The 21,927-nt window shown below is 38.8% G+C and overlaps 3 protein-coding genes and 1 long non-coding RNA gene across 4 annotated transcripts; all 4 read left to right on the top strand.

Moving 5' to 3' along the window:
* Nucleotides 1-1,462: 1,462 nt before the first annotated feature.
* LOC135262427 (olfactory receptor 51L1-like) lies at nucleotides 1,463-4,160 on the top strand. The gene is made up of 2 exons (XM_064349447.1): nucleotides 1,463-1,536; nucleotides 1,737-4,160. Exon 2 carries the CDS (start codon nucleotides 2,404-2,406, stop codon nucleotides 3,331-3,333), a length of 930 nt encoding a protein of 309 aa, XP_064205517.1. The 5' UTR covers nucleotides 1,463-1,536; nucleotides 1,737-2,403; the 3' UTR covers nucleotides 3,334-4,160.
* A 3,520-nt stretch (nucleotides 4,161-7,680) lies between these two features.
* On the top strand, nucleotides 7,681-9,572 carry LOC135262426 (uncharacterized). Its single transcript, XR_010332232.1, has 3 exons — nucleotides 7,681-7,748; nucleotides 8,126-8,247; nucleotides 8,592-9,572. It is a non-coding gene; the product is annotated as an uncharacterized LOC135262426 (long non-coding RNA).
* Nucleotides 9,573-13,747: 4,175 nt separating this feature from the next.
* Nucleotides 13,748-15,635, top strand: LOC135262425 (olfactory receptor 4B13-like). Its single transcript, XM_064349445.1, has 3 exons — nucleotides 13,748-13,813; nucleotides 14,191-14,312; nucleotides 14,656-15,635. The coding sequence occupies exon 3, from the start codon at nucleotides 14,684-14,686 to the stop codon at nucleotides 15,614-15,616; it is 933 nt and encodes a 310-aa protein (XP_064205515.1). The 5' UTR covers nucleotides 13,748-13,813; nucleotides 14,191-14,312; nucleotides 14,656-14,683; the 3' UTR covers nucleotides 15,617-15,635.
* A 4,066-nt stretch (nucleotides 15,636-19,701) lies between these two features.
* LOC135262424 (olfactory receptor 2K2-like) lies at nucleotides 19,702-20,681 on the top strand. Its single transcript, XM_064349444.1, has one exon. It carries the CDS (start codon nucleotides 19,719-19,721, stop codon nucleotides 20,649-20,651), a length of 933 nt encoding a protein of 310 aa, XP_064205514.1. The 5' UTR covers nucleotides 19,702-19,718; the 3' UTR covers nucleotides 20,652-20,681.
* Nucleotides 20,682-21,927: the final 1,246 nt, after the last annotated feature.

Raw genomic sequence — 21,927 nt, 5'->3', positions numbered from 1 at the left:
AGCTGACAGTCTAGTTAATGTCTAGTGCGAGCAGAAGCAAGACAAACAGGAAATGATATATGCTCGGCAAAAGAAGTGTTTAGATTTGTGAAAAATAATGTCACAGGGATATTTATAATGACGTTAATGACAACCTTGATGACAACATGAACTTTTTAAACAGTGCTATGAGAGCATATTCTCCTCATTTGTTAAAAATAAATTAGCATATGGGGTATTTCTCTAAACAAAACTCAATGGATGCAGCCTAGCAAGCCATTTTACTTTACTTGTCCTTGTCCTTAATTATATAATATGAACAGATGTCCTTAATTATGTAATATGAACGGATCATTGTAATTAAAATAGACTTAATTGCAATTGACATTAAGCAACTAAATGATGTTGGACTTAACTGCAAGTATTTATGTCAATGTAACAGGTTCTGAAGTTCCTCTCCCCGCAAACCACACAGTCCGCCATTCCGAGGCGGACGTGGGCTTTATTGTGCGCTTCAAATAAACAAACATGCAAACAAACAAACAACACACACACACACACATACAGCAGGTGACAGGATTAGATGCCCACGTGCGTGTCATTCCCGAGCCTCAGTCTCACTGCAGGCAGAACAGATGAAGCATTACCAATCGCTGTAATCGCCTCAGCTGCAGTTGCAGGCCAGCTAAACTGCTCCCTCTCCGCCTGCAGATGGCCCCCTAAACACACCACCCCTCCACAGTCAACAACAACAAATCTAGGAGAAATAGAAATATACTAATATAAAATATGGATCAAATCAGAGTTGAAAATATAATAAAGGTGGCCCATTGCAGGACCAACAAACAAGAAATTGCAGTCAAGAAAAGTAATAATAATATGAATTGAGAATAAGTTAAATAAATACATTAATAGGAAAATAAACAAAATTAAAATAAAATAAAAACCTCAGCTGGTTACACCAAAAAATGTAGGCTACATAGCCTATATGTTTTACATGCTGTGTAATTTGCAATTTGATGTACTGACTCAAATGTAGCCTTTCAGATTTGAAGGAAGGTCTCATAGCATGTTTGTTATCACATATAGCTAGCTAGCCAGCTATTGAAATATTTTCAAAACAGAGGCTTAACTATAAATAAAGTCAAGCTGACTATGCTTGAGTTTCCAATGGATATATTTCTTAAGTGAGACTTGGAGATTATCAACTCTGTTGAAAATAAGATATCGTTACAACTGGTTTACTAGCAACCATCAAAAATCATCATTGTCCGAGTCAGACTGTTGATGGTCATTAATTTAGAACGGTGACTAATCTTTTGTCGGGGCAATTTCATAGCTGGGCATCTGGTTGGTGGAAGGGTGTTACAGTGTCATTCTCACCAGACCTTATTTGGGCAAATAGAAGACTGTGTAGAAGTGGGAGGTTCTCTCAGGATGGTATTTAAGGGAAGCCCTGCAAAAATTTGTAGAGAGCTGTTTAAGTCTCCTGTCTGTCATAGAGAGACAGAACTACCTGATTATTTTTTCATCAGAACAATTCATCATGCTGATCTGGTATGTTTTGTGTTACATTAGGAATTAGATTTATTTTACGTTGCATTGATTTAAGCTTGCTTAATGTTGTTGTGTCTCTGCATACCCATTGTCCTTTACTTTGCAGGATGTCAATCAATAGTATTGATGCTTTCATGTAGTAAATCATTGTGATTTGCACCATGCCTAAACCATGTCTAAACCTGTCTTTTTGAATCCAGAATGTCTGCTGCCCTCGAACTGGGGTTAGCTGTGAAAGAGCCCAGGAGAGCCAGTGTTCTAAAGACAGGATGGTTTCCCGGACACTGTGGTATGTAAAGTTACAGCTTGGTGACACAAAACGCCTCCTAGGTATAAATCCTAACAGTCAGAGTTCCGTGGCATGTACAAGTCTTAAAACTTCTGCGTGAGGCAACTCCTACTACCTTCGTCAGAGTGCAGCCATAGGTGCCAGCAAGTCTCAAGACCATCCGGAAATTACCACAGGTGGACCCAAGTCTCCAGACCGGTGACTTTCAGACCAGTATTACGTCCCATGACCTGAGATTGTCATGTACTGGGGCTAAGTCCCAAGACCACTGACACTAATCCCAAAGCACGTACCAGTGCAGGACCTGATGTCGGGTGCGTGGGGCATGCAGCTTAGCGCCAGGGCATATCTGCTAAATTGGGGTGAAATGCTAAATTGGGGTGAAATATGTGTGCATGAGTAAAGAAGCCAAACACACACACACATGCATGCACATGCACACACAAACACACACAAACACACACACACACACACACAATAATGTTTTGTAACTTTGATTTTATTCGGATATGCTCTCCAAAAATGTATAAGCTACATGGCTTTCTCCCACAGAACAATGTGATTGAGCACTGAAGACCATGGAGAACTCATCTGAGGTCACTTTCTTCATTTTGGCAGCCTATGGGGATCTCGGAAAAAGGAAATATTTTTATTTCTGCGTTGTGCTCCTTCTGAATCTCATAATTATTTTGACAAACATTACTATTATTTCATTGATATTTGTGGATAGGAGCCTACATGAACCCATGTATGTGTTTCTGTGTAATTTGTTTTTGAATGAATTGTATGGAAGCACTGCCTTGTTTCCTGTTCTATCATTACATATATTAGCAGACACTCATGAAATTTCCAGAACTTTTTGTGTTTTGCAGATTTTTTGCTTGCATACATATGGATCTATAGAATTCTGTAATTTAGCTGTTATGGCTTATGACAGGTATCTGTCCATCTGTCATCCACTACATTACAGCAGTAGGATGACTTCTTGCAAAGTATCCTCATTAGTTGTGTTCATCTGGCTGTTTTCATTCATCAACTTTACAGTTATTCTGTCTTTGCAATTACGTTTACCATTGTGTGGGAATATCATAGATAATATTTTTTGTGGTAACTATTTTTTGGTCCAACTTTCCTGCGTGGACACATTGCTAAACAATATTTATGGACTTTTTGCTTCAGTTTTGACGGTTACTGTCCCTTTGATCCCCATTTTGTATTCCTATGCAAACATTCTGAGAATCTGTCGTAAATCACCCAGAGAAGCTCAGGTCAAAGCTTTAAACACGTGCGTTCCCCAAGTATTATCGATCCTGTACTTCGCAGTGTCTGGTATCTTACAAACTGCCCAAAGAAGATTTGATATGATACATAATCCCCAAGCCTCTCATGTTTTTTCGGTGTGCTTACTAACATGTCCTCAACTTCTTAATTCGATCATGTATGGAGTCAGGCTGGCAAGAATAAGGGAAGCTTTTAAAAACAGGTTCTTTCCTAACAGCGCTGTGTAATTGTCACTAAGTATAGGTTTATAAACCTTGTTTTTAGGCTTTCAAGTCATTTGTTTTTTTTGTGACAAAGCAGGCACATTTTGCAACGTTTGATGATGCAAGAACTCTGTTTTTCGAAAAAGTAACAAAGCAAATGTGGAGATATGTGTTCTTACTTGTGTCATAACGTTTTTGTGGGCTGAAATACCAGCACATTAGAAGCACACAATAGGGATTTCAAAACGGTTCAGATGTATCAATTCATTCTTGAAGCGCATTCGAATTGTTGCCAAAGTCTATACAGTGCTCTTGATAAAGATGAACAAGAGAGACTACAGTGTTGAAAATGACAAATGGAAATACTCAGCTATATTTCAGTCCTCAAACATTGGAAATATTCTACTTTAATTATGGTTCAATGGAATCAAACAAAATAATGCTGTTCTCAAATTATGCATTTATTTAACAAAACAAGCACCTGAAAACAGGGGTCTGAATATGTTGTTGAAGATACTATCCATTTCTCTGTACAGAATCTTTCAAGTTGTTTCAGGTCTACACTTGTGGACTGCCCTCTTTAATTTTTTAATTTTCGACTGGGTTCAAGTCCGGTGTCTAGCTTAGCTGGCCACTGAGTGCAGTTTCCGAGTTACCTTGTTACATCCCACTTGTGTTTTATTGTGCACACCTCTTCTCTACACACACACACACACACACACACATATATATATATATATATTACAGTACTGTGCAAAAGTCTTAGATTTTTAAATATAATATATAGTATATATTTTGTCTTAGATGTTTATTTTTTGTTTTCTGCATTAGTGTGTCAGTAGAAAAGAGCAAATTAGATATTTCCAAACATGAATTTTAAAAAAAAATGAAATTTTACAGGTACATTTTTGTATTTTGTTAAATAAAGTAATATTTTAAGTAATAGACTACTTTTCGGATAAAAACTTGATCAAGGGTCTCTGGGATTACCCGGAGAGCCAGAAGCAAGCAAAACAGCCAAAATCTGTAGAAGAATTGTGGCAAGTTCTCCAAATGTTTGGAACAACATACCAGCCGATTTTTATAAACTCGACAGTGTACTAGAATGATGTTTACAGGGTCAACCAAGCATTGATTATTTGTTTTACTATTACTCTCTTATGTTATTTTTTCGATATTTATAACCTTTCATTTCATTATTTTTGAAAGCATCTTAGCTGTACAGCATTTTTTTTACAGGTGCCTAAGACTTTTGCACAGTACTGTATTTAACAGGCCAAAAGTATCAGGCCACCTGTGTTTTTTTTTGTTTTTTTTAAACTTAGGTAGAGAAAAATTCAGTTAATATAAGAACATTTATTGAATAACAAACCAAAGTACAAACTGTTTCCTTCAATTTCAACTCTCAATAACACAAAAAGATGAGTTTTACTTAAGAATAATCTTAGACATGACTTTCCTCTTTTGGCTTTAACTACAACTACAGTTGGCCAAATACCATTGGCCTGTACTGTATATATACACCACATGGCCAAAAGCATGTGCACACCTGACATCCAACATCTCATTTTAAATTATGGGCATTAATATGCTCTTGGTCCACCTTTTGCTGCTATAACAACCTCCACTCTTCTGGGAAGGCTTTATACTAAATATACGAACATTGCTACTGTGATTTGCTTACATTCAGCCAGAAGACTATTTGTGAGGTCGAGCACTGAATGAGCGATTAGGTCTGACTCACAGTTGGTCTTCAGATTGATCCAAAAGATGTTGGATGGGGTTGAGGTCAGGGTTCTGTGCAGGCTAGTTAAGTTCTTCTGCACCGTTCTCAACAAAACCATTTTTATATAGACCTTGCCATGTGTCCAGGGGCATTTTCATGCTGAAACAGGAAAGGTCCTTTCCCAAACTGTTGGGGAAGCACAGAATCATTTAGAATGTGATTGTATGCTGTAGCATTAAGATTTGCCTTCACTAGAACTAAGGAGCCTAGCCCAAACCATGAAAAACAACCCCAGACTAAGTGGTGTCCTGATACTTTTGGTCATACAGTGTGTGTGTGTGTGTGTATATATATATATATATATATCTATGTGTGTGTGTGTGTGTGTGTGTGTGTGTGTGTGTGTATGTGTGAGTGTTACCTCATCCTTATTCTTAGGTATTCATGCTAATGTGCTAATCTGGTACTAGAGAAAGTACTCCCATTATATTAAGCGCAACTGAAAACAATTGTGCTGTTTAATAAAGCTTTAAAAAATTATTTCTTTCAGTTGCCATACTATCTAGTATACTGGAATTTCCAAAGTTCAATTTTGGCTCAAAAAAATGGCCAAAAATAAACTTTCTCTAGAAACTCATCAGTCAATAGTTGTTTTGAGACATGAAGGCTATTCCATGCACAAGATTGGCTAGAAACTTAAAATTTCTTACAAAGGTGTGCACTGCTGTTTTGAAAGAAGACCGAAAACTTTGCCAGCCATCTACTGTCCAATCTTTGTATTCTTTTGTTCATTTTAGCATTGTTTGCCAGTTTAAGCAGTGGCTTCATCCTTGAAACTTTGCCTATAAGGCCAGTGTCCCGGAGTCATCTCTTCTGTGTTGCAGATGAAACTGATGTTTGGAGAGTACTGTTCAATGAAGCTTCCAGCTGAGGCCAAACAACCATCTCACAGAGCAATCAAATGTAGAAAACATAGGGACAGAAAAGACAGGGAACATGGTGCAATAACCAATCAGATTAAAGATCCAACATGTAAACTGTTTTTGTTTTCATTACATTACATTACAGGCATTTGGCAGACGCTCTTATCCAGAGTGATGTACAAAGTGTATAACCATAACCAGGAACAAGTTTTCAAATTTTAATTCCCCATTCCTCATAATTCATAGAACGTTGTGGTCAGACTGTGAAGCTTAACAATAGTGAGATAGTTTTGAGAAAAGTCTATTGGCTAATGTCATCCATTTTAGTTTTACTTAGAATGTGGGGAGAGTCTGTCAATGTTGTCAAACTAGAAATTTGTATGTTGTTATTTGATTATGCTGTAGCATTTATGACATAATACATGAAAAATGAACTGCCAAAATGTGTTTTCTGAAAAATCTCCCTATTTAAGGTCTTACACAGGTTTTACATAGACTGTTATAATGTGACAAAAAATTTACCAAATCCATAAAATATCTGAATGGCAGATTCAATATCCTAAAGTATGCTAGCTGATACCAGCCCAATATTAGCTGGGGCTTTATTTTTTACCAAATACCAATGCTATATCATGCTATATCAGAGCTAATCATTCTTCTTAAGATAGCGAGTCACCCCAAACTGCATCACGGTGTGATGTCAACTACAATTTCTCAATGCAGAGTGATGGAAATTGACCTCGTGATGAAAAAATTACACTCTGTTGTCCCCTACTGTCAGAACCCCACAAGTACTTCCCTCTGGCTAGCTGCACCTCTGGCGTAGAGGCAAATGTGTCAAATGAAACCCTAAACCACTGTATATTTATAGTAATCATGGACCTCAACTGTTAACAATAAGTGGTGCAAAAAGTATAATACAGTAACATGCTAGCTAACTCAGAGGACTTCTCTAACAAAGACATTTTTATTTAGGCCAGTGTTCTTACACTGTTACACGCATTTCAGATTCTTAATTGAGTCAGGCTTCAGACTTGAATCCCCATGCTTTGGGTGACCATTTAATTTAAAATTATGATGTTTCCATTTCCATTTAATAAAAGTACATTGTTAATGCAATTCACTTGATTATCAATTTATAAGTACACATATTGTATATGCTGAGGATATGTATGGATTAAGATGTGGAACGACATGAAATCATGGGGTAAGTTTGGTCATAGTCTCTTATTCCATGTCATCAGTTCTGCCATCTTTCCGGTGCCTCAAAGCAGGGCCGGCCCATGGCATAAATGCTCTATGCGGTTGTTTAGGGCCACAACCGCTAGGGGGGGCCACACGACCACGAGGGGGGGCCACACGATCCAATGTTTTCTATGGTAAATAACGTTTTTTTAGTAATTATGTTATTCATCCCCTATCACGTATCTAGCGGTATAAATTTAAAATGGAATGGCAACAGGACATTTCATAACAATGTAATGTAAGAAGGATTTTACCAAGAGAACCCCCTCCTCCCCCCCGCTCAATAATTGCAATATACAACACTTCAACGCTGCCCCAGTAGGAGGGGGGAATCTGGGTGGTGGAAGGGTGTTGCAGCGTCATTCTCACCAGACGTCATTTGAGCAAACAGAAAATTGCCCAATGAGTGGAAGTGGGAGGTTCTTGCAAGATGGTATTTAAAGGAAGCATTTGGGGAGAACTGCTTAAGTCTCCTGGCAACCATGTCATCTCTGTGCAGAAATACCTGTTTATTTTTCATCAGAACCATTCCGGATGCTCACCTGGTATGTTTTGTGCTATATTAGGAATTAGATTTGTTTTGCACTGACTTATTTACATAGCACGTTGCATTGATTTAATGCTTGCTTAATGTTGTGTTTGCGCATGCCCATTTTCCTTTACAGTGCTAGCTGTCAATCTATCGGTGCTTAAATTCAGTAAATCAGTGTGATTTATCCGTGTCTAAACCGCTCTTTTTGAATCCAGAATGTCAGCAGCCCCATGAGAAACTGTGGTCCTAGCTTAGCTGTGAAAGAACCCAATAGAGGAACTGCATATGTTCAGAAGTGTGACGGTGTCCCGGACACTGTGGTGTGTAAATGACGTCTCGTGGCACAGCTGTGGTCCGCTACAAGTGCTAAGAAATTGTGCTCCATGGCAGGTACAGATTTTAAGACTTCTGGGTTCTGCGATGCGCTGCAACAAGTCCGACAACCACTGAGCACAAACTTAGGTTGCAACAAGTGTCAAGACCATCTGGATCCAAGTCCCCAGACCTCCAAGGTAAAGGCCAGTGTCATGACCCATGACTTGTGATTATGATGTGCTTGGAGTAAGGGCTTCCCTGCACACACACCTCACCCCCCACACCCCCCCCCCCCAAATAATTCCTTTATGAAAATACACATTATATGTGAACTGTGTTTCTGTATGATAGCTTCATATTTTCTTCTTTCTAGATATTTGTAGTAAGTAATCGGACACAAAGCTCAGTTCTTACACATCTGCAAGTGCCTTGCATGCACACATGCTACACACACACACACAAAATAATGTTCCGTAAATTCAATATTATTCCTGTGTTTTCCAAAAATGTATAAATTACTGTGCACGGCTCCCTCCTCTAGAACACACTGTGATTGAGCACTGAAGACGATGGGGAACACATCTGAAGTCACTTACTTCATTTTGGCAGCCTATGGGGATCTTGGAAAAATGAAATATTTTTATTTTTGCTGTATACTTCTTTTGTATATCACAATTCTTTTTGCAAACATTATTCTTATCTCTTTGATATATGTAGATAGGAGCCTACATGAGCCCATGTACGTGTTTCTGTGTAGTTTATTTATGAATGAATTGCATGGAAGCACTACCTTCTTTTCTGTGCTGTTACTACATATTTTAGCAGACACTCATGAAATTGCCAGAGCTTACTGTAACGTGCAGAGTTTTTTCTTGCACGCATATGGGACAGCAGAAATGTATAATTTAGCTGTTATGGCTTATGACAGGTATTTGTCCATCTGCCATCCATTACATTACAGCAGCAGGATGAATTCTTGCAAAATGTACTCACTAATTGTGTTCACATGGTCTTTTTCATTCTTCAAATTTGTAATTCCTATGTCCTTACAATTACAGTTACCATTGTGTGGGAATATCATAGACAATCTGTATTGTGCCAACTATGCTTTGGTCAGACTTTCTTGCCAAAACATATCTCTAAATAACATTTTAGGAGTTTTAAGTTTAGTTTTGAGTGTTGCTGTCCCTTTGATCCCCATTTTATTTTCCTATGTAAACATTGTAAGAATCTGTTATAAATCACCCAAAGAGGCTCAGGTCAAAGCTTTAAACACTTGCACTCCCCAAGTAATATCACTCCTGTACTTCTCGGTTTCTGCTTTCTTTGAAATGGCAGAAACCCAGTTTGAATTGACATATGTTCTCCAACTTATTCGTAACGTTTTTGTGGTGTGCATATTTGCTTGTCCTCAAATTCTTAATCCAGTCATGTATGGAGTCAGGCTGACAAAAATAAGGAAAGCTTTTAAAAAAAGGTTCTTTCCTAACAGCACTGAGTAATTGAAACAAAATAAAGGTTTATAAACATTATTTTTCAGGCTTCCAAGTCATATGTTATTTGAAACAAACTAGACACATTTTCCCATGTTTCAAGATCGATGATTCAAGAACTTCTCTGTGTGGTCAGTACATTGTTTTGCTTTGGTTTTTTTTTTCAGAATAGGAACAAATCGAGTATAGAGAGATATATTCTTACTCATGTCATCTATTTTTTGATGATTCATTGTTTATTTACTTAATATTTATTTATTGTTTGGAGACTTAAGTCCCAATATTATAAGTACATAATAGGGAGGGTTTTCTTGGAAAACAGAGGGCAGGCTTATCAATTTATTCCTGAAGTGCATTCAAATTTATGCCAGTGTGTATAATACTCTTGATAAAAATGACCTATAAAGAATAAAATGTCTAAAATGACTCATACAAATACCAAGCTATATTTAAGTCCTCACATGTGGAAAATATGCTATTTGAATTATGATTTAATGGAATCAAGCAAAATAATACTTTTTTTAAATTATGCATTTATTCCACAAAATAATAAGTGCCATAAATATTCACACCCCTGTTTCAGTCCCTGTTCACATCCTCCCTTTGCAAGAAGAATACTAGGGACTCATCTACTGTAGAGTATAATGAGTTCTGTCAGGACCACTGTCATCAAAGTAGAACTTTATTGACAATAAAGGCAATACAGTTATGTTTGGCGGTATGGCTCTGTTCTGGAGCTCTCCCGCCAACCACGCAGCCCGCATGGATAAGGCCGGGAGGCCAGCAGCCAAACCCCCCTAGAAGGGTACACACAGAACAGATCCAGCAGCAAAGCAAGTTCTTAACACATAGGGATGGAGCAATACATATTTTTAACACATAGGGATGGAGCAATACAAATTCTTAACACATAGGAATGGAGCAATACAAATTCTTAACACATAGGGATGGAGCTGGGGTGGTGGAGGGGATTTACGAAGCAACATTCAGCAGCTTGCATGCAGGAGGAGCAGCCGCATGAGTAGAGGGAGGCTGTTTAAGTAGACCGCCCTGTTAGTGAATGTATTGTGATAGGCGAACATCACTCAGCTGAGCCATCAGCTGATTCAGCCGGAGCGCTTGACTCTCGTGGCCTGCCAGAACTACGCAATGCTCCATATTGTTGAACACTTGGAGAGGGAGTTTTGTCCATTTCTCTGTACGGAATCTTTCAAGATGTCAAGATGCTTCGGGTCTACACTTGTGGACTGCCCCCTTGAATTTAGGCCACAAATTTGCAATGGAGTTCAAGTCTTGCGTCTAAATGGCTATTGAGTTCAATCTCTGTGCTACCTTGTTGCATCCCATATATATATATATATATATATATATTACATTACAGGCATTTAGCAGAGCGACTTACATAACTTTTTTTTTTACATAGCATTTTACCTTGTATCCATTTATACAGCTGGATATATACTGAAGCAATGCAGGTTAAGTACCTTGCTCAAGGGTACAACGGCAGTGTCCTTACCCGGGAATCGAACCTGCGACGTTTTGGTTACAAGCCCAGTTCCTTACCCACTGTGCTACACTCCGTCCCTATATATATATATTTTGAAGGGCCTGGAATGATGCATGAGAGACATGGATCAAGACAGGAAGGGGGCACACAGAGATTGCTTATTTATAGGGCCCAGAAGGGCCCAGAAGGGCCCAGCTACACCCCTGTATATGTGTGTGTATATATATATATACACACACATATACAGTGGTGTAGCTGGGCCCTTCTGGGCCCTATAAATAAGCAATCTCTGTGGGCCCCCTTCCTGTGTACACACACATATACAGGGGTGTAGCTGGGCCCTTCTGGGCCCTATAAATAAGCAATCTCTGTGGGCCCCCTTCCTGTGTACACACACATATACAGGGGTGTAGCTGGGCCCTTCTGGGCCCTATAAATAAGCAATCTCTGTGGGCCCCCTTCCTGTCTTGATCCATGTCTCTCATGCATCATTCCAGGCCCTTCAAGAGCCCTCCCCCCATTAGGGCTCTGGGTAGTCAGTCCCACTTTTCCCCCCACTACGATGCTCCTGTGTACATACACCGCCTTCGGAAAGTATTCAGACCCCTTCACTTTTTCCACATTTTATTACATTACAGCCTTATTCTAAAATTGATTAAAATTGGTTTTTAGAAATTTTTGAAAATGTATAATTTTTTTAAACTGGAGCTCTGTCAGAGTGGCCATCCATTTCTTGGCCACCTCCCTGACCAAGGCCCTTCTCCCCCAGTTCTTCAGTTTGGCTGGGTAGCCAGCTTTAGTAAAAGTCCTGGTGGTTCCAAACTTCTTCCATTTAAGAACGACGGAGGCCACTGTGTTCTTCAGGACCTTCATAAAGCCAGTATCCCGGAGTCATCTCTTCTGTGTTGCAGATGAAACTGATGTTTGGAGAGTACTGTTCAATGAAGCTGCCAGCTGAGGCCAAACAACCATCTCACAGAGCAATCAAATGTAGAAAACATAGGGACAGAGTGACCGGAAAGACAGGGAACATGGTGCAATAACCAATCAGATTAAAGATCCAACATGTAAACTGTTTATCGTTTTCATTACATTACATTACAGGCATTTGGCAGACGCTCTTATCCAGAGCGATGTACAAAGTGTATAACCATAACCAGGAACAAGTTTTCACATTTTAATTCCCTATTCCTCATAATTCATAGAACATTGTGGTCAGACTGTGAAGCTTAACAATAGTGAGATCGTTTTGAGAAAAGTCTATTGGCTAATGTCATCCATTTTAGTTTTACTTAGGATGTGGGGAGAGTCTGTCAATGTTGTCAAACTAGCAATTTGTATGTTGTTATTTGATTATACTGTAGCATTTATGACATTATACATGAAAAATGAACTGCCAAAATGTGTTTTCTGAAAAATCTCCAAAACGGGTTTGACCTCCCTATTTAAGGTCTTACACAGGTTTTACATAGACTGTTATAATGTGACAAAAATTTACCAAATCCATAAAATATCTGAATGGCAGATTCACTATCCTAAAGTATGCTAGCTGATACCAGCCCAATATTAGCTGGGGCTTTATTTTTTACCAAATACCAATGCTATATAATGCTATATCAGAGCTAATCATTCCTCTTAAGATAGCGAGTCACCCCAAACTGCATCACGGTGTGATGTCAACTACAATTTCTCAATGCAGAGTGATGGAAATTGACCTTGTGAGGAAAAAATAACACTCTGTTGTCACCTACTGTCAGAATCCCACACGTCCTTCCCTCTGGCTAGCTGCACCTCTGGCGTAGAGGCAAATGTGTCAAATGAAACCATAAACCACTGTATATTTATAGTAATCATGGACCTCAACTGTTAACAATAAGTGGTGCAAAAAGTATAATACAGTAACATGCTAGCTAATTCAGAGGACTTCTCTAACAAAGACATTTTTATTTAGGCCAGTGTTCTAACACTGTTACACGCATTTCAGATTCTTAATTGAGTCAGGCTTCAGACTTGAATCCCCATGCTTTGGGTGACCATTTAATTTAAAATTATGATGTTTCCATTTTCATTTAATAAGTAAAAGTACATTGTTAATGCAATTCACTTGATTATCAATTTATAAGTACACATATTGTATATGCTGAGGATATGTATGGATTAAGATGTGGAACGACATGAAATCATGGGGTAAGTTTGGTCATAGTCTCTTATTCCATGTCATCAGTTCTGCCATCTTTCCGGTGCCTCAAAGCAGGGCCAGCCCATGGCATAAATGCTCTATGCGGTTGTTTAGGGCCACAACCGCTAGGGGGGGGCACACGACCACGAGGGGGGGGCCACACGATCCAATGTTTTCTATGGTAAATAACGTTATTTTAGTAATTATGTTATTCATCCCCTATCACGGAACTAGCGGTATGAATTTAAAATGGAATGGCAACAGGACATAATGTAATGTAAGAAGGATTTTACCAAGAGAACCCCCTCCTCCCCCCCGCTCAATAATTGCAATATACAACACTTCAACGCTGCCCCAGTAGCAGGGGAGAATCTGGGTGGTGGAAGGGTGTTGCAGCGTCATTCTCACCAGACGTCATTTGAGCAAACAGAAAATTGCCCAATGAGTGGAAGTGGGAGGTTCTTGCAAGATGGTATTTAAAGGAAGCATTTGGGGAGAACTGCTTAAGTCTCCTGGCAACCATGTCATCTCTGTGCAGAAATACCTGTTTATTTTTCATCAGAACCATTCCGGATGCTCACCTGGTATGTTTTGTGCTATATTAGGAATTAGATTTGTTTTGCACTGACTTATTTACATAGCACGTTGCATTGATTTAATGCTTGCTTAATGTTGTGTTTGCGCATGCCCGTTTTCCTTTACAGTGCTAGCTGTCAATCTATCGGTGCTTCAATTCAGTAAATCAGTGTGATTTATCCGTGTCTAAACCGCTCTTTTTGAATCCAGAATGTCAGCAGCCCCATGAGAAACTGTGGTCCTAGCTTAGCTGTGAAAGAACCCAATAGAGGAACTGCATATGTTCAGAAGTGTGACGGTGTCCCGGACACTGTGGTGTGTAAATGACGTCTCGTGGCACAACTCTGGTCCGCTACAAGTGCTAAGAAATTGTGCTCCATGGCAGGTACAAATTTTAAGACTTCTGGGTTCTGCGATGCCTTGCAACAAGTCCGACAACCACTGAGCACAAACTTAGGTTGCAACAAGTGTCAAGACCATCTGGATCCAAGTCCCCAGACCTCCAAGGTAAAGGCCAGTGTCATGTCCCATGACTTGTGATTATGATGTGCTTGGACTAAGGGCTTCCCTGCACACACACCTCACCCCCCCACCCCCCAAATAATTCCTTTATGAAAATACACATTATATGTGAACTGTGTTTCTGTATGATAGCTTCATATTTTCTTCTTTCCAGATATTTGTAGTAAGTAATCGGACACAAAGCTCAGTTCTTACACATCTGCAAGTGCCTTGCATGCACACATGCTACACACACAAACACACACACAAAATAATGTTCCGTAAATTCAATATTATTCCTGTGTTTTCCAAAAATGTATAAATTACTGTGCACAGCTCCCTCCTACAGAACACACTGTGATTGAGCACTGAAGACGATGGGGAACACAACTGAAGTCACTTTCTTCATTTTGGCAGCTTATGGGGATCATGGACAAATTAAATATTTGTATTTTAGCTGTTTACTTCTTTTGTATATCACTATTTGTTTAGCAAACATTATTCTTATCTCTTTGATATATGTAGATAGGAGCCTACATGAGCCCATGTACGTGTTTCTGTGTAGTTTATTTATGAATGAATTGCATGGAAGCACTACCTTCTTTTCTGTGCTGTTATTACATATTTTAGCAGACACTCATGAAATTGCCATAGCTTACTGTAACGTGCAGAGTTTTTTCTTGCACGCATATGGGACAACAGAAATGTATAATTTAGCTGTTATGGCTTATGACAGGTATTTGTCCATCTGCCATCCATTACATTACAGCAGCAGGATGAATTCTTGCAAAATGTACTCATTAATTGTGTTCACATGGTCTTTTGCATTCTTCAAATTTGTAATTCCTATGTCCTTACGATTACAGTTACCATTGTGTGGGAATATCATAGACAAACTGTATTGTGCCAACTATGCTTTGGTCAGACTTTCTTGCCAAAACATATCTCTAAATAACATTTTAGGAGTTTTCAGTTTAGTTTTGAGTGTTGCTGTCCCTTTGATCCCCATTTTATTTTCCTATGTAAACATTGTAAGAATCTGTTATAAATCACCAAAAGAGGCTCAGGTCAAAGCTTTAAACACTTGCACTCCCCAAGTAATATCACTCCTGTACTTCTCGGTTTCTGGTTTCTTTGAAATGGTGGAAACCCAGTTTGACTTGACATATGTTCCCCAACTTATTCGTAACGTTTGTATGGTGTACTTATTTGCTTGTCCTCAAATTCTTAATCCAGTCATGTATGGAGTCAGGCTGACAAAAATAAGGAATGCTTTTAAAAAAAGGTTCTTTCCTAACAGCACTGAGTAATTGAAACAAAATAAAGGTTTATAAACATTATTTTTCAGGCTTCCAAGTCATATGTTATTTGAAACAAACAAACAAAAAGACACATTTTCCCATGTTTCAAGATTGATGATGCAAGAACTTCTCTGTGTGGTCAGTACATTGTTTTGCTTTGGTTTTTTTTTTTCAGAATAGGAACAAATCGAGTATAGAGAGATATATTCTTACTCATGTCATCTATTTTTTGATGATTCATTGTTTATTTACTTAATATTTATTTTTGTTTGGAGACTTAAGTCCCAATATTAGAAATACATAATAGGGAGGGTTTTCTTGGAAAACAGAGGGCAGGCTTATCAATTTATTCCTGAAGTGCATTCAAATTTATGCCAGTGTGTATAATACTCTTGATAAAAATGACCTATAAAGAATAAAATGTCTAAAATGACTCATACAAATACCAAGCTATATTTCAGTCCTCACATGTGGAAAATATGCAATTTGAATTATGATTTAATGGAATCAAGCAAAATAATACTTTTTTTAAATTATGCATTTATTCCACAAAATAATAAGTGCCATAAATATTCACACCCCTGTTTCAGTCCCTGTTCACAGCTTTGCAAGGAGAACACTAGGGACTCATCTGCTGTAGAGTATAATGAGTTCTGTCAGGACCACTGTCATCAAAGTAGAACTTTATTGACAATAAAGGCAATACAGTTATGTTTGGTGGTATGGCTCTGTTCTGGAGCTCTCCCGCCAACCACGCAGCCAGCATGGATAAGGCCGGGAGGCCAGCAGCCAAACCCCCCTAGAAGGGTACACACAGAACAGATCCAGCAGCAAAGCAAGTTCTTAACACATAGGGATGGAGCAATACATATTTTTAACACATAGGGATGGGGCAATACAAATTCTTAACACATATTCTCAATCTACACACAATACCCCATAATGACAAAGTGAAAACAGGTTTTTATAAAGTGTATAATTTTTTTAAACTGGATCTCTATCAGAGTGGCCATCCGTTTCTTGGCCACCTCCCTGACCAAGGCCCTTCTCCCCCAGTTCTTCAGTTTGGCTGGGTAGCCAGCTCTAGTAAAAGTCCTGGTGGTTCCAAGCTTCTTCCATTTAAGAATGACGGAGGCCACTGTGTTCTTCAGGACATTCAATGCTGCAGAAATGTTTTTGTACCCTTCCCCAGATCTGTACCTCGACACAATCCTGTCTCTGAGGTCTACGGAGAATTCCTTCGACTTCATGGCTTGGTTTTTGCTCTGACGTGCACTGTCAACTGTGGGACCTTATATAGACAGGTGTGTGCCTTTTCAAATCATGTCCAATTAATTGAATTTTCCACAGTGGGCTCCAATCAAGTTCTAGAAACATCTCAAGTATAATCAATGGAAACAGGATGCACCTAAGCTCAATTTTGAGTGTCATAGCAAAGGGTCTGAATACTTAGGTAAATGTGATATATCAGTTTTTTATTTTTAATAAATTTGGTCAGATGAATGGTCAGATGAGTCATCCTTCACCATATTCTCACACAAGTGGGCGTTTGCATGTGTGGCATACACCAAGATAGCGGTACAGGCCTGGATGCTTGACACCTACAATGAGAGGGTCTGGTGGGTTTGTTATGCTGTGGGGGGGATTTTCTTGGCATCGTTTGGGTTCACCTGTCCTCTTAGAGGGAAGGGTCACTACAAATCAATACAAAGTTACTCTGATTGAAACATGTATTTCGGTATGGGAGTGGTCTCTTCCAGGATGACAATGCCCCCATCCACAGAGCACGAGGGGTCACCGAAAGGTTTGATGAGTATGAAAATGATGTTAATCACATGCTATGGCCTTCACAGTCAGCAGAGCTCAACCCAATTGAACGTCTTTGGGAGATTTTGAACCAACGTGTTAAACAGCGCTCTCCTCCACCATCACCAAACCATCAAATGAGGGAATATCTTTTGGAAGAATGGTGTTCCATCCGCCAGTAGAGTTCCAGAGACTCATAGAATCCATGCCAAGGTGCATTGAAGCTGTCTTGAGGTAACTGGGCCTGGTCAGCATTTTTATACATGCCACAGAGCGTGATAGGATATTAATTGCTTAATTGTATATGCAGTAGTACACCAGTATAGAAGCATCTGCATTCGTTATGTATCCCCACTCATTTATTCAGGTTTTTCCTTTAATCTGTCGCCTGTCTATATATATATATACACCGATCAGCCACAACGTTAAAACCACCTACCTAATATTGGGTAGGTCCCCCTCATGCCAATCAATAAAGGGGATCAATAAAGTACACTACTACTACTTATTACATTATTAGTTTTTATTACATAAAAAATTTGAAATGCAGGACGGAGTGTGGCACAGTGGGTAAGGAACTGCGCTTGTAACCGAAAGGTCGTAGGTTCGAATCCCGGGTAAGGACACTGCCGTTGTACCCTGAGCAGGTGACTAACCTGCATTGCTTCAGTATATATCCAGCTGTATAAATGGATACAATGTAAAATGCTATGTAAAAAGTTGTGTAAGTCGCTCTGGATAAGAGCGTCTGCTAAATGCCTATAATGTAATGTAATGTAATGAAATGGATTACATTATTGGGAGTCATTACACTATTGGTAGTTTATTACATTATTAGTTGCTACAGGGCTATAAAAAAGCTAAGATATTGTTAGAGGGCACTTAAAATAATTGAATTAAATAATCATTAAATTAAATAATCAGCTCGACCAGATATACCCCATGATATCATTCCATATATATATATATATATAAATGTATGTTTGTATATTTGGAATGATATCATGGGGTATATCTGGTCGAGTTGATTATTTAATTTAATGAGTTCTGCTCCAGTGCCTGGAGGTGTAGGTAACTGCTCTATACAACACAGCAACTCTGTCCCTGCAGGAGAGGGGTATCTGGGTGGTGGAAGGGTGTTACAAAGTTACAGTGTCATTCTGGCCAGACCTTATTTGGGAAAGCAGAAGATGAAAGTGGGAGGTTCTCCCAGAATGGTATTTAAGGGAACCCAACAAAAACATTTGTGGAGACCTGTTAACAGTCTCCTGCCAGCCACAGTCATTTCTGTACAAAATTACCTGATTTTTTTTTTATCAGAACAATTCACCATGCTGAGCTGGTATGTCTTGTGTTGTGTTAGGAATTTTACGTTTCAATTATTTTATGTTGCATTGACTTAGTCCTGCTAAAGGTTGTGTTTGTGCATGTCCGTTTTCCGGTATTTAGCTTGCGATCAAGCTATTGATGCTGTGATGCAGTAAACAATTGTGATTTAAACCGTGTCTAAACTTTTCTTTTTGTAACCAGAATGTCTGCCGCCCCACAAGAAACTGTGATCCCAGCTTAGCTGTTAAAGGACCCAGGTAAGCCAATGTATTTCTTCTGAAGTTTGACAACATCCTGGACACTGTGGTATGTAAATTTGCATCTCATTGACACAAAACTCTCGTCTGGTACAAGTCCTAACAGTCCACGTTCTATGGTCTAAGGTCAAGTCTTAAAACTTCTGTGTGTGGAAAATCTTACAACCTCTGAGTGCTGCCATGGGTAGCAGCAAGACTATCCGGAATCTACCACAGGTGGAACCAGGTCGCCTCAGACCAATATTATGTTCCATCACCTGAGATTGTCATGTACAAGGGTTAAATCCCTAAACCACTGACACTTAACACACAGCACATCCAATTACAGGACCTGATGTACAGTATGGTGCATAGGTGCGCAGTCTAGCACCAAGGCATATCTGCTGAATTGGGGTGAAATTGGTGTGTGTGAGTAAATAAGCCAATTCATCTCCATGGCACTACTCCCTGGCCCCCTTAAAATACCTCCTTTATGACAACAAAAATGAAATGCAGACTGCTTGTGCTTGATAACTTCATATTTCCTTCTTTCTAGATATATACTAAGTAATCAAACACAAAGCTCAGTTCTTACTTGTCTGAACATGCCTTGCACTCACACATGCACATGCAAACACACAATGCTGCTCTGTAACATCGATTTTTTTTTTGTTTTCCAAAAACGTATAAACTATACGCTTCCCTCACACAGAACTGACTGTGATTAAGCACTGAAGACCATGGAGAACTCATCTGAGGTCACCTTCTTCGTTTTGGCAGCCTATGGGGATCTTGGAAAAATGAAATATTTTTATTTCAGCTTTGTGCTTCTTCTGAATCTCACAATTATTTTTGCAAACGTTACTCTTATTTCCTTGATATTTGTGGATAGGAGCCTACATGAACCCATGTATGTGATTATAGGCAATTTATTTATCAATGAATTGTATGGAAGCACTGCCTTGTTTCCTATGCTATTATTACATATTTTATCAGACAGTCATGAAATTTCCAGAGCTTTTTGTGTTTTGCAGGTGTTTTGCTTGCACACATATGGATCTATAGAATTGTGTAATTTTGCTGTTATGGCTTATGACAGGTATTTGTCCATCTGTCATCCACTACATTACAGCAGCAGGATGAGTTCTTGCAAAGTATCCTCATTAGTTGTGTTCATTTGGGTCTTTTCATTTTTCAAATTTACAATTACTCTGTCCATTCAATTAAGGTTACCGTTGTGTGGGAATTTCATAGACAAATTGTGTTGTGGCAACTATTCTTTGGTCAAACTTTCTTGCATAGACACAATTGTAAACAACATTTATGGTCTTTTCACCACATTCCTGAGTATAGCTCTCCCTTTGATCCTCATTTTATATTCCTATGCAAAAATTCTAAGAATCTGTTATAAATCACCCAAGGAAGCTCGGACCAAAGCTTTAAACACATGCGTTCCCCAAGTAATATCACTCCTGAACTTTGCAGTTTCCTGCTTTTATGAAATTGTCCAAAATCGATTTGACATGAAATATATTCCCCAAGACGTTCGTAATGGTTTTACGGTGTACTTTTTGACATGTCCTCAACTTCTCAACCCAATCATGTATGGACTCAGGATGACAAAAATAAGAAAAGCTTTAAAAAGCAGGATCTTTCCTAACAGCGTTGCGTAACAGACACTGAATAAAGGTTTATAAACATTGCTTTTAGGCTCCCAAGTTATTTGTTATTTATGGCAAACTAGGCACATTTTGCTATGTTTGAAGATGATGATGATGCAAGAAATTTTCTATTCTGTATTCTCTCTGTATTCTGTTGCTAAAATGTATACTACGCTGGTGTTACAGATGAACAAAAAAGACTAAAATGTCTAAAATGAACAATACAAATACTGAGCTATATTTCAGTATCACATTCTAGCAGGTATCAGGCGAGAGGCAGGAATACACCCTGGGCAGTTTGTCAGTCCATCACAGTGGATGGCATTTTACATTTGTGTTACCACATGTTTATACTTCAGTGAAACAGGAAGCCATCGGAGGTAGGCAGGTGAACAGATGCACACCAACATGTGTTTAAACATATGCCCCCCTGCCCTGAGACAGCAAACGTGCCCTTTTGAGTACAGAAATTTTTTTGCTCTGCCTATCAACAAATTCGGCAATTTAATTAATTGATGTCTTTGATAATAATTACCGAATTAAATCAAATTTGTATATTTTGCATGTTAGATAAGTGAGGTGTTTTAACTGTTGATGCACTTCTGTTTGGTAGTGACAGATGTCAAACAAGGGTGTTAACGGTTTAGACTGCTGGGCTTGGAAAATTTAGCATATTTCAATTAATCCTCACCTTGCTGACAATTTATATGTTTTTCGTGGCCTACCTATGTCGGTGAAAATCAATCTCCGGTTCCCGTCTAACGTCTGTCCAAATGGCTTTATCAGTCTATGTCATGTCACCATGTTGCCTAAAGTTAAATTTGAGTCAAATAAATGTACGAAGATCCAGTCTGAGTTGAACAAATCCACTCATGGTTAATTAATAGCCTACTGACAACAGGCTAACAACCCCATTCAGTTTAACCTTGCAAGTGGAGTGCCTGGCTAGCAATCCCAGCAAGCTAGTAAGTTATATCTAAACTATGTGATTTGTTAGTCACTAAACGACTGTTTACAATTACATACATTTGGATTCCTTGACATAGACACAATATGGTAGCTGAAAAGCACTTCCGGGAAAAAAATTCACTTGCATATAACTGAAACAGACAGGCAATATGGCCAGAAATAAATATTTAACTCTCCCGCCCTTCATTGGAGAGGGGACCAGCAGTTAGACTGCTTGCTTAACCTGAAATACGTTGTTCAAGCTCACCGCATCTACCTAATATGTCTGTGTTAAATTTTGCCTCGCTCTCCCCTACTACAACTCATTACTTGCGTTGTT

The sequence above is a fragment of the Anguilla rostrata genome, chromosome 9 (genome assembly GCF_018555375.3).
Source record: "Anguilla rostrata isolate EN2019 chromosome 9, ASM1855537v3, whole genome shotgun sequence".
NCBI classification, from domain to species: domain Eukaryota; kingdom Metazoa; phylum Chordata; class Actinopteri; order Anguilliformes; family Anguillidae; genus Anguilla; species Anguilla rostrata.
This window is presented reverse-complemented; position numbering and strand designations above follow the sequence as displayed.

What these genes read in the sequence shown, in the direction of transcription:
- LOC135262427 (XM_064349447.1), top strand. Translation starts at nt 2,404, where the DNA reads ATGGAGAACTCATCTGAGGTCACTTTCTTCATTTTGGCAGCCTATGGG.
- LOC135262425 (XM_064349445.1), top strand. Translation starts at nt 14,684, where the DNA reads ATGGGGAACACAACTGAAGTCACTTTCTTCATTTTGGCAGCTTATGGG.
- LOC135262424 (XM_064349444.1), top strand. Translation starts at nt 19,719, where the DNA reads ATGGAGAACTCATCTGAGGTCACCTTCTTCGTTTTGGCAGCCTATGGG.